The sequence below is a fragment of the Aotus nancymaae genome, unplaced genomic scaffold (genome assembly GCF_030222135.1).
Source record: "Aotus nancymaae isolate 86718 unplaced genomic scaffold, 86718_ANA_hifiasm-v0.15.2.pri h1tg000051l, whole genome shotgun sequence".
NCBI classification, from domain to species: Eukaryota; Metazoa; Chordata; class Mammalia; order Primates; family Aotidae; genus Aotus; species Aotus nancymaae.
In genome coordinates this window covers 3,673,228-3,686,232 of record NW_026988465.1, presented here as the reverse complement: position 1 = coordinate 3,686,232, position 13,005 = coordinate 3,673,228, and the positions used below count along the sequence as shown (strand labels likewise).

Below are 13,005 nucleotides of genomic sequence, written 5' to 3'. Positions count from 1 at the left end.
GCTCTAGTCATTTTTTCCTAGCACTTGTCTCCATTTGCCATAGCATATATTTATTTGTTTATTATCCGTCTACTCCCACTAGACTATACACTCCATGACTCTTCTATGTGTTGACACTGCTGTATTCTCAGTACCTAGAACAGGGCCTGGCACTTAAATGGTGCTTAATAAATAACCCATTGATGAAATAAATCCCTGAATTGTGCCACATCAGCAGGTACCTGTAAATTGAAAAATCACAAATCTACAAATTTGGAAAGGAGTCTTTATTTCTTATGAAAGGTTACAGCCTGCAGAGTGACCATCCAGACAGGCTGAGAAGCGCAGCCTCTGGCAGAGGCTGAAAGGTGGGCAGTTCAAGGGAAGAGAAGATGGAACGGGTATTTATGTTGAACTGGTTGGCCAAATGTACATATTCAGCAGGTTACAGGAGGAGCTGTGCACATTTATGAAGGGGGTCTTAATGTATGCGTGGGTCAAATAGATGTGACCCATGTTCACTTTGGGGTGAGACTTAATATTTATATGTACTGCAGTTAGGTCCTATACATCAAAAGGTGAAGCAGGGACAGAAATGCATTGAAGTGTGCAGCCTCAGTAAATCGGCCAGAACCAGTCCATGGTTGATAGTCTCTTACCAGGAGAAAGTTGCTGAAATCAATCTCTAATCCAATCAAAGCTGTAGTTGTGACTGGTGGCATGTGGGTCAGTTAGTCAGCATCTGGTGGTGGGTGAACTGCAGTTGTTTCAGCATTGCTCCAGCATTGCTCATCTTGAGACCAGGACTTGTTTAGCTGCCACAGACAAAAAAAAAAAAAAAACTACACGCAAAAAACCTGTGGCAGTGAGAACATAGTTTATTCTTTAAAAGCAGGGGTTCATGACTTAACCCTTGGGTCTTGTTTATAATTAGGTATTTTATTGTCACAGTGTCAGTCTTATGATCTCTATTTTAACATTGATTCTGTTCGATTGTGTCTAAACAGCAAAACGAAAGGGAATATAAAGAAATGTGTCTCACCTCTCATCCCGTCACAGCTGAGACTCAGTTTTTAAGGTTTCTCTGGGGTCCTCTTAGCCAAGAGAGAGTCTGTGCAGTTGATTGGAAGCAGGGATGGGGATAAGATTTTACTTTTAGTTCTCACATCTTATTATCTATCTGTGTGGTTATGCTCAGGAATAAAAATAAAATAAGTTTAGTAAGATTTCTTTGCCGTTGTAGCCATCAGACACCATATAATAAGGAGAATAGTAATAATTTGTTCTGTTCATGAAGTGCCTTTCACACACACTATTGTTTAATCCTCGTCTTCTGTAATGCCATTTTACAGATGAAAGATGCACTGAGAGTATTCATTAGCCTCCCCAGTCACAGCTCTGGACCAAGCAGACCTGTGGTCAAATGATCGTTCTGCATCCTGATAGCTGTGTAGCCTAGATCTATTTACTTAACTTACCTGAGTCTCAGTCTTCCCATATATAAAATGGACATAACCATCAAAGCGGATAGAAGAGCATGAACACAACGTCTGACACATTGCAGGGCGTGGTCCAGGGTGTGGAATGGAAACTGCTCTAGATTTGTACGCAGTGGGAGTTTAATGGAGGCGATTGGGTACCCAGGCGAGGGAATAACTAAGAAGCCAAGCAAGCCACATGGTGAGGCAACTCAGGAATTAGGAACAGTAGAAAACTGCCACCACACCAGAAGCTGGAGGCACACAGAGGAGGAGGTCCTATTAGATCCCATAAGCAGGTGCTGGAGCATAGCAGGCTCATCGAGTGGGAGCTGGAGCCATGGAGGAGACTCAGACTCTCACCTCAAAAAAGAGAGAGCAGGGGAGACACACCCTGATATCTCCCTTCCTCCTGTCTCCAAGCCTCTCTTTAGTCAAACCTACCTAGAAGTCAGAGAGCAGAGGAGCGTGGGAACATGGCTTCCTGTGGAACCTGGCAGAGCGTTCTGGGGGTGCAGGCCATAGGTCTGAGAGCGGCCAGTCAGTCAACAGGCAGAGTCGCTGACACAAACAGTGGTTATTATTCCTGAATGGACAACAGGAAACACAAGTCCAAATTCTCTGACTCCTGTTCCTCCAGGTCCTTAGGAATTGAATCGGCAACGTGAGGAAATCTGCAGCGTAATGTTATGCTCTGTAACCAACTTTGTCTACATTGTAGAACATTTTCTGCTGGTTATTTTTTCTTAAAGACTAAAAATATCCCGTCTTCTTTTAAATGAGGCAGCACACATGTGGGTTAGGGATTTCCAGAAAACTAGCTTCCTGGAGTAAATTTGTATCACAGTTAACAACACCAGGTCCTAACTTTTGGAGCAAACTCCTCACAAAGCAGCATGTTCGCCCATGCTTGAAGCTTAGTCTGGAATCTTTGGGTTAGAGGGAATGACTGTTTTGTTCATGGCTATATCTCACTTAAAACAGCACCTGGAGCCAGGCACAGTGGCTCATGCCTGTAATCCCAACACTTTGGGAGGCTGAGGCGGGTGGCTCACTTGAGGTCAGGAGTTTGAGACCAGCCTGGCCAACGTGGCGAAACCCTGTATCTACTAAAAATAACAAAAATTAGCCAGATGTGGTGGCGCACACCGTAGTCCCAGCTACCCCGGAGGCTGAGGCAGGAGAATCACTTGAATCCAGGAGGTGGAGGTTGCAGTGAGCCAAGATTGCACCACTGCACTTCAGCCTAGGTGACAGAGCAAGACTCCGTCTTAAAAACAAACAAACAAACAACAGCAAACAGTGCCCGGCACCTAGTAGGCACTTAATAACTCTGAAGAATGAACAAAACCTGGGGTTGCCTGTGGCTCTGCTCCCTTACTCAATACCAATGTCAAAAACCTATTGCCTCTACTTCCTGCTTCCGCTGGCACCTTTACACTTACCTTCCCTTGAGTCAGTCAAGACACCATCATGCCCCCAACCCCGAGCACTTCAGCGCCCTCTGACTGGTTTCCTTGCTCCCCTCTTGTCCCTCTAAAGACCATTTTCCATCTTGCAGACAGACTTATCTTTCTAAAATGCAATCTCATCAAACCACTAAAGTTTTTCAGCGGCACCTGCCCCATCTGCAGCCCCTCCCTAGGACACACTCTAAATACATTTGCACAGCATTGGAGGTCTCTGTGCTTCTTACCCTGAGTAGGTCAGCTGCTTCCTCTGCCACAGTATCCTGAGTTTCCTGCCATTCCCTTTATGCACCATCCTTTCCGTATTCCCCCTGTTGGTTATTCCCCCAGCTGGGAAGACTCTTCCCCACCTTGTCCACTTTTACGATTATATTCCAAAACCACATTCTCTGAGGAATCTTCTTCGACTTCCACAGACACTGTCAGCCACTTCCTCCTCTAGGTTTCCACACCGTGTTCCTCGTGGCCACTAATCCCAAGAAGAGCCTGGCATGCTGTAGGAATGTTTAAAATGCATGCACATTTCTTTGAAGGGGCTTCACAATCCTCTTTCACAGAAATAAGACATTCTTAGGGAGAAATTCTCCTATCTCAACGCTGTCCATATTTTCTCTGAATTTCATGTTGTGTTCCTTACTTCCTCTGAATGCCACTGGCATCATCTTGAGACAGGATGTCCTCATGTTCAGATTCCTGTCTTGGTTAACCATCTAAGTGGTACACTTCCTAAAGCCAGGGACCAGGTGGTCAGCATCAGGTGACAGCCTTATGGTTTATTCTGAATCACTCAAACGGCCTAGCACAATGCTGGTTTCATGTATATCTCACAAAATTACACCTTACCCTTACTCCAAACAAGGGTTTAAATGCTGTAGGAACCACTGAAAGAAAAGTGAAATGAAGTCAAAGTAGAAAAGACACCTTAGCAAGTACCTAGCTTCCATTTGCCAAATATTTATTGAGCACCTACTATATTCCAAATATCATGCAAGCTGCTGGGTATACAAAGTTAAACAAAACTCAATCCCTGTTTTCACGAAGCTTCCCCCCAACCCTTCCTGTTTGCTTGAGCCAGAATAAACATGGCCAGGAAGTTCTCTTTCTTTAGGAAACATCTGAAATATGTATGTAATCTAGGAATGGAAAGGGCAGATGTCTACAGTCCTCAAAGAGATGACTTGCTTTTGGACATGTGTTTCTCTCCTCTTAGTTGCCATGATCCGTGATTTCTGTGCCTTTTTGATTGTTTCTTTTTTGGTGGTGGGATTTCATTTTTGCAGTTGGTAACCTGGTATTTCTAAGAGTTATTCAGGCACTCATTCCCTCTTGGTTTCAGCACACTCCCTTTCCATCCTAAGACTGTTAGCACAAGTTTTGCTTCCTTTTCCAAAGCAACTGTATTCATGCTTCCAGCACTGCCACATACATCATGCTGTCACCATCATACTTCCAGGGCCCATTTGGAAATAGATTGATTATTTTGAACGTGAAAGGTGTGCCTTGGGAAAAACAAATGAATCAAATGGAAAAATGAATTAGCATCATGAAATTTACCTTCTCAGCTGAAGACATGATATATTCCTGTGTTCCTTAGAGACAATCCTCTTATAAGAATGAACTCTTAAAGGAAGTCTGCAGGTAGATGGAGTCAGAGCTCAGCTCAAATATGTTTATAGAGGAATGAAAATCACCCTCTGAAGGAAAAAGTTTATAAATAAAAATGTTTGGTTTTTTGTGAAGAGTGCTTGGATCGAACACCCAGATTGCTGGGGACATCTCATTCCAGAGCTTCTAACATCTCCATGATGATCTTAGTGACATTTGCAAAGAGCTCAGTTGAGCCCCACTGACATTTATTGGGTACCGAGTGGATGTAAAACATTGTGACATTCTTTGGGGGCTATACAGACATATTAGACAATGTCTTCAGTTCAGTCTAACAAGCAGAATAGATATCTAAGTGAATAACTAAGGAGAAAAATGTTTGTTTGGGCTTTTTTGGCAAATAATTGTTATAGGAAAAGGGGTCTTGATCCAGACCCCAAGAGAGTGTTCTTGGATCTCACAGAAGGAATTCAAAGTGATTCACAAAGTGCAGTGAGAAGGGCCACTTTATTAAAAGCTACTTTATTACAAAGTAGGGTGTCCTTGGAAAGCAAGCAGAGGCATGTGATTTCCTTCTTTTAAGTTTTTCTTATATAGGGGTCTTGTCTATGTAAAGACTAAACTGAGCTGTGGTTATGTGTGGGTAGGCTGACAGCATGACAAAATTTATTATTCTACTGATTTAAAGAAAACTATCCTTGACATTTTAGTGTGTAGGTACATCAAAGCATAACTGTCATTATTTTGAAAGTATACATAGTTATGGATATTGGGACATCCAGACTTTCTGATGTTGTAGGAGTTTGTCCTTGAAGGCATTACCAAGTTGCTTCCTTAGTTGTCAATATTTTAGGACTGTGGGTTGTGACTGGCAAGGAAAGTGCCTTGCTAGTTTTAAGATGAAGTTGATTTTAAAATGTTGTGACCCTGGTTCGCCTAGGTTCCTGTTTCCCTAATAATATGGCCAGAGTTATTCTTATTACTAAGTATAGCATATGAGGGCAATAGACTGCAGCCACTGGGCTTACAATCACATACCCAAAAGAGGAGAGAAGTGAGAGTGCCCTGAGTTACCAGCTTCTTTTTTTTGGAGCATGGAGGGACCAGTGATTGACAGATGTGTCTTCTCAGTCACTGATACCAACCCTCCTTGATGCCAAGTATGTTCTCCCAGGTCCTAGGCATGAGACAGGTGGAGTCAGAACAGTTCTATTAGCAACAATATGCAACCATACGGACCATAACGTATGCTACTTAATGTCCCTTCTAGACTACCTGGGAACCTAATCACCACCTAGGACACTGTATTTTTAATGTAAAAATATTTCAAAGCCATCAACTAACCCAAAAGATTAATTTTTTTAAAGGCAATGCATTTTTCTAGTTGGCACTACCTATGCAAGGTTTTGAGTGCAGTGGGCTGTCTGGTTCGTGAAATACACTGAATGGCTGAGAGGGCATTTTCCCCAGGGTCACATGGCACTGAATCTGAGCTGCAGCTGGATTTCTCTTGCCTAGCTTGTGAAGAACACCAATATGAAGAAACTGTGCACAAAGCTCAAGCCTAGGTAGCCAAGGTTGGAAAAGAGTAACATCATAATGAAGTTAAATATTTTCATCATCTTCTTCCTTCTTCCCAGCTGGGGGGATTAAGGTAGGTGTATCTCTCCATCTTCACACATGTATGTGTAAGGAGGGTGAGATTCTCAGTAAAGGGATGATGAGGTGTGCAAATATAGGCATATGGTCCAAGCAGCTTTTGCCTTGAAACCAGTAGTTTTGTGGTCTCAATAATAATTTGCAAATGAAAGCGAGCACTTAAACCAAGGGCATATGTTAATTTCTAGATCACTTGGGAAGATGGCCCTAGTTTGTGGAAAGATGCAGTCAGTAATTATAATATTTCCTCATGTTTAGCAGTCCAGTTTCAAAGACTGCAATTATTAAAAACAAAATGGGATTCCTTTCTAGGATGTTGCCTTTCCCGATTCTCTTTTTCTCACTCTAATGTTTTTAACACAAAGTTGCATGATTTGGGGGAGAAAAACACATCTATCCAGGCATTATATACTTTCAGCAAACACATGCATGGAGGTTCCCTGTGTGGAGTCATGTTTCCCATCCAGATTGGGCCAAGGATAGCTAATGGGCAGTTGTGGATATTGATGGATGGGTGTTCCAAGGATAGCTGGATTGTGGTCTCATAACCATGCTGACTCCTGGGGCTGAGAGGGGCTATTTAGTGAAATGAAATACTACTCTGTCACAACGTCCTCACTCACAATTCAATCATGGAAAATACTTCCCCAGTGCTGTCACTGAAATCATTACATTCAGAATTAAACATGGTGTAACAGAGCAGTGAACAAGACACCTGAGGTGCTATTGACACATCAGGTCTCACTTTCCCAACCAACTTTCCCATACAGGAATATGAAAAACCTGCCAATCAGGATTCTTTTTCCTTCCTTTGGAATTCATCTCATCACTCCCTGCCCCTGATGAGCTTCCAGACCCTGTTCCCGGGCCACGTAGCATCAGCATGTCAGCAGGGTTGTTCAGCTTTCACCTTTTGGTGTCTGATATCACTTTGGAAGCCTTCCCTACACAAATCCGAGTTGGCCAGAGAGACCCTCGTGCAGCTTCCCCTCCACCTGGTCTACCTTCTCTTCTCTCAGTATTTACCTCCTTTGATCCACACTTCTGGCTCACACATCTCTTATCCACCACAGCATATTTTCTGTCTCCTTTCCTCATATTCCTTCAGACTTTCCAGTTTTATTCTTCTCTTGCCTCCTTTCATCTCCCTAGATTCCTTTCACCATCCTCTACCTTCCTCCACAGAGGCGGCGTGACATGGGGCAAAGAGAACAGGCCTCTCTGTCCCCAGCCCCATTTCTGCCTCCGCTTAGCTACGTAATGTTGCTCACCTCACACCTTCACCAAGCCTCAGTTTCCCATCTGTAAATATTTCCTCACAGAGGTTTTGTTGAGGACCCCAAGAAAACTTCATTCCTGTTACTTTATTTTCATCACTATGTGAATTGCCTTGGCAACTCTAAACAACTTTTGCAGTTTTAAAATTGAACATTTTAGCTGTGATTCATAAAATCAAGAAAAGACTACAAACTTCCTATGTTTTCAACACCCCTGAGACTGTGGGAATTTAACTAGGAGACTTACAGGAAACTAAAGGTTGACCTACTAGGAGTATGAATGTTTGTGAATAGTTTAGAAACATATTTCTTCTTGGAAAGAGAAACTAGGTGATGGTATTTTCCTCTTAGGCTCAAGTGTTAGATACCAAGAGCCTGTAATAAATCACGCCTTAAATAAATAAAATGTGAAATGCTCTAAGGCAGATGTTGGCAATTGTTTACTGTAAGGGACAAGTGCTAACTATGTTAGGCATTGCAGACCACATGGACTCTGTCACATCTACTCAGCTCTGCTCTTGCAGCACAATAATACACAAGCAAATCAACATCACTATGTTCCAATAAAACTTTATATAAACAACAGGCAAGTTACATTTGGCCCACAGACTGTAGTTTTCTAATCATTGCTCTAAGAGATGAATGGAGATTACAGTGATCATTAATGACTCAGAAAATCAGAAATTATGATTGAATGGCAGGTTTCAGGTGACTTCATGATGATTCTGGAATCATTAAGGCTTTTTGGTTACTAGGGAATGACGTCACTTTTTTTGTTGTTTTTGTTTTTGTTTTTGGCTTGTACAAGTCCTCCTAAAGGAAAAATCAGTCAGATCAAGGTTTTTTAAATCTGGGATAAACTGCTCTTTGAAATAGATTTGGGCTTCTCTAGGTTTGTTGGCAGTTGGTAAACCCACCCTAATTTCCCACAGATGGAGCAGAGAAGGATCCCTTAGAGGAATCAGAAACCCCAGGACAACAGGGAAGTAACAGTAACTGCCACTTATTGAGCTGTCCTCCCTATCACAAACTATGACCACCACGATCTCCATTTTATAGACTGTGAGAAGTTTTAGTTGACGGGATGAGTTCTTTGCCCGAGATCACACAGAAGTATTAGAGTCAGATGAATTGCTTTCCCCCTGGCCACAATATCTCAATCAACACAAATAACCTACTTTCCCTGGGACATCCACCTTTCTTCAGATTCAAAACCAGAGAGAGAGAAAAAGAATCACCCCTTCTTCCATCTGCCTTTACTTTCTAGTAAAAGTTATACTTAAAAAAACAATCAACCAGGCGAAGTGGCTCACACCTGTAATCCTAGCACTTTGGGATCCCAAGGCAGGTGGATCATCTGAGGTCAGGAGTTAGAGACCAGTCTGCCCAACATGGCGAAACTCTGTCTCTACGAAAAATACAAAATATTAGCCGGGCATAGTGACAGGCCCTGCAATCCCAGCTACTTGGGTGGCTGAGGCAGGAGAATAGTTTAAACCTGGGAGGCAGAGGTTGCAGTGAGCTGAGATTGCTCCACTGCACTTCTGCCTGAGTGACAAGAGTGAAACTCCATCTCAAAAAAAAAAAAAAAAAATCAGTGCTCCCTTAGCCAGCCCCTACTGTGTGCTAAGCACAAAGCTTTCATTACATAATAAAAGCTATTGTCTTTTTATTTCCCACACTAAAATGCAAAGTCAAGAAAATGGAAGCTAAGGCAATTAAGTGATTTGCCTGAAGTTGTACCAGTAGTTAATTGTGGAGTCAGAATTTGACATAGTTCTCATCAACTCCAAAGCATTTTCAGCTCATACAGCTGCCATAGAGCTTAGTGTTAAAAACTGTGACTCTTGAGCCAGATGGTCTGTGTTCAAATCTTAACTCCACTATTTGCTAGTTACATCACCCTGGGTACGTTGTTTAATGACTCTATGTCTTAGTTTCCTGATTTGTCAAATTAGGATGATGATAATGGTTTCCTTCTCATTGTTTGTTATAGGGAATAAAGGGGTAATAAGAACATGGTAAACCGCTGGCTTTAGGGTTTTTTTGTGGATTATAAGCTCTATGAGTACAGAAGTTATTGTCCATTTTATTCACTGTTGTATCCCTAGCACTTAGGATGATGTCTAGCACATATTAGGTAATATCAATATATAAATAAAAAATGTCCACAGTAGTCTTTAAATTAGGTTATTACTGGGTTCAAAGTCAGCATGAAAAAACATAGCTTTCCTTTTGCTTTACTATTTTTGTATAACTTGGATTTCATATGTGAAACTTAACATGAGTCTTTGAAGTCTTAATTTAAAGTGTAATAGTGTACACTAGTGATCGTCTTCATTCTTTCAGTGTTCCCAACAAAAGTAGAAGTTAGTACAAAAGTGAAGCTTTCAAAACAAACATGGAAGTTAGCACAGAGTTGAAGCTGAGGTTGAGCACACAGCAGGTACAGAGTGCTTTCAGATGTGCTCCTCTAGTTCTTTGCTATTCCCCAAAGTGCATCCTTACATAATTAGCTTTAAAATTCCTTTCATCCCTTATTTTTTAAAAAAATCTGTAATTAACATGTAAATTTTTATCCTGTAAGTTTATTTTTACTGAACTTGCATGTTTTTAAATACTGTGTATTCTAAATCTAAATCAGTAGTTAGTGGCAACAGCTGCTGGGAACCACTGTAATAAATGGATTATGGGTTCCATTTACCTGGCAAGATTGCCTTTGATGTCTGCACGTCAGCAGTGAAAGGGGTTCCAGAGAACAACAAAGCCTCTGGGGGAAAGGGCAAGCTCATCCCGAGACTGAGTATGTACAAAGAGGGAGCAGAAACAGGAGATGGGTGTAGAGTTGCCTCTGGAACAAACATGCTTATGTGGGAGGGTTTACGAAGGGGTTCCTGAGTGGCTGAGTCCCGTGTGTCTGCAAGAGCACTACTTAGATGCTGTGCCACCTAGGCAGAAAACAATGTTTAAATCTGTGCCAGATTTATGATGATGAGTATATGTGGTATTCATTCTGAGTGGTATAACTGATACCCCCAATAGCAATGTGTTGAAGTTCTAATCTTTCTCAGTGGTTTGCACTATGTAAATTATTATTTTCATTCAGATTAAGCATCCTCACAGAATTGCATAGCAGTAACTTATGTAACCACCTCCTTAGAATGTTCTCTCTCTGACAATATGCCTACCAAAGACTCTTTTAAAGATCTTTGAAATTAGTAATTAGGGAGGCTAAAAATGAAGCATTCATGTGGAGTCCTCTACATGCTTTATAGAAAGCAACTGAAGTAAATAAGTTTTGCTCTTGAAGGTTCTTTTGCTTGCAATAAATATAATTTGCAGATTTGCCTGGCTTGTATGTTTCTTCAAGTCAAGAATAATTCATCTGTTACATTTTGGAAAAGTTTATAAATAAATGATTTGTTTCAGTTTAAAATATCTCTAAGTTTGATTATCCTGTATATGAAATTATTAAGAAAACTGTCTATAAACTTGATTATCCTGTAAACTAAACTGTAAACTTTTACTCTGTGCACCAACGAGTTAAAGAATTCCATGAGGTTGAATTTTTGCACCTAGTTCCAGAACCTAATGGTAAAACTTAGTTTTGAGTTTATGACTATGAAATAGGAATTTGGCACAAATGACAACAATAAAGAAAAATAAGATTAACCTTGAGACAGCGTATATATAAAGTATAATGAGCATGAAAATATGGTAAAATGCCCTGATGTTTAAACTTCCATTAAAATAACAGCTAAAAATGTCCAAGTATTTGTTATGCATGAGAAATTATGTGCAGAGCATCTTACATATATTATTTTATTCTCTTTTTCTATGGGATAAGTAGTAGTAGTATTCTCATTTACTGATGAAGAAAAATGGAAGGAAATAAGGATTTGTAAAGGTCAAATAATTTGCCAAAGGTTGCCAGGGTTAGAAGTAGTGGAGTCAAGTTTCAAACCCAGATCCTTTGCCAATGGAACCTCAACTCTTAACCATTGTCCATGACAAAAGCCTAAATCACTAATGAGATTGGCAACAAACACATTTTTAGGTTGAATAAGGAAATGGTTACATAAGGCAACCTATAAGTATAATCATATTCTAGATAATATCATAAAAAGTAAAGAAATTATATTCAGAATAAATACAAACCATTTGTGTTATGGCCCTAAAAATAGGGTTGGATAACTAATATTACTTCCACTTGATATAGCAATTCTAACTTTTTAGAAGGCTGAAATTCAGGGAATAACCTTACGGTGCCCTATAAACTTTGTTTTTACATTGAAATTAGTGTTTTTACATCTTATTTGAATTCATTGTCTAACCAACGAAGTTCTCTAGAAATCTTTTTATTTGGGGTTTTTGGAGACATGACAAATTCAAGCCTCACAGAAGTTAAGAAAATCAGCTACTATGATGCAGCTAATTGGTAGCAGAAATATACTTCAAACCTAAGTGTTATGATTTCCAGTCTAATGATTACTCCTGTCCCTTCAGCTATAAGATAACAGAGTGAGAACAGAAGCGGCTTGTGACATCAATCTAACCCAGGATTTCTTCTTTCTTCTCATAGGTCGCTACCCGCAGGAGAACAAGGGAACCTACATCCCAGTGCCTATAGTTTCAGAGTTACAAAGTGGAAAGTGGGGGGCCAAGGTTGTCACGCGAGAGGACAATTCTGTGCGGCTGTCCGTCCAGTCTTCCCCCGAATGTATCGTGGGGAAATTCCGCATGTATGTTGCTGTCTGGACCCCCTATGGTATACTTCGAACCCGTCGAAACCCAGAAACAGACACATACGTTCTCTTCAATCCTTGGTGTGAAGGTAAGAGGCAGGCATTTAGTGTTCTCATTTAAAACTTCACCTGTTTGGCAGGGTAACATGGCACATGCCTATAGTCCCAGTTCTTTGGGATGCCAAGATGAAAGGATCACTTAAGGCCAGGAGTTTGATACCTAGTCTCTAAGAAATAAAAATTAAAAATTAGTTGGGTGTGGTGGTGCCCACCTGTACTCCCAGCTACTTGGGAGGCTGAAGTGGGAGGATTGCTTGAGTTCAGGAGTTAGAGATTACAGTGAGCAATGATCGTGCCACTGCACTCCAGCCTGGGCAACAGAGCAAGACCCTGTCTTGGAAAAAAAAATTCATGTATTTGCAATACATCTCTTTTTTGGGAGGTAGCAAGATTGTTCTAAAGACATGTGCTTCTCCTGCATATACTATTTTAATGATTGAACGAAGCAAGATAGAAAATTCATCCTCGGTGTGTATGAGGATAAAACCTCTATGTGAAGTCAATGCTGCTATGCATTTATTTTGGATTAATTGAAGATCATGTAAAATCGCACAGTTATTTATGGAACTATTTAACTGCAGTTTTGTAATTAAAAGTAATTGCAAAAACCGCAATTACTTTTGCACCAACCGAATACATGTTGACGGTATAACCTTTGAATGTTTTTGTTCTATAAACAGACTGGGCTTATTAAACTTGAGTATCAAAATTATTAGCATCTATAACTCTGACT

At 40.7% G+C, this 13,005-nt stretch overlaps 1 protein-coding gene across 2 annotated transcripts in view; it reads left to right on the top strand.

The window, feature by feature from the left end:
• F13A1 (coagulation factor XIII A chain) overlaps window positions 1-13,005 on the top strand; it is a 168,215-nt gene that overhangs the window by 35,630 nt on the left and 119,580 nt on the right. For both annotated transcript variants that reach the window (XM_064362957.1, XM_064362958.1), the window contains one exon: window positions 12,050-12,301. In XM_064362957.1, coding sequence (XP_064219027.1) covers window positions 12,050-12,301 — 252 coding nt within the window. The remainder of the gene's footprint in view (window positions 1-12,049; window positions 12,302-13,005) is intronic.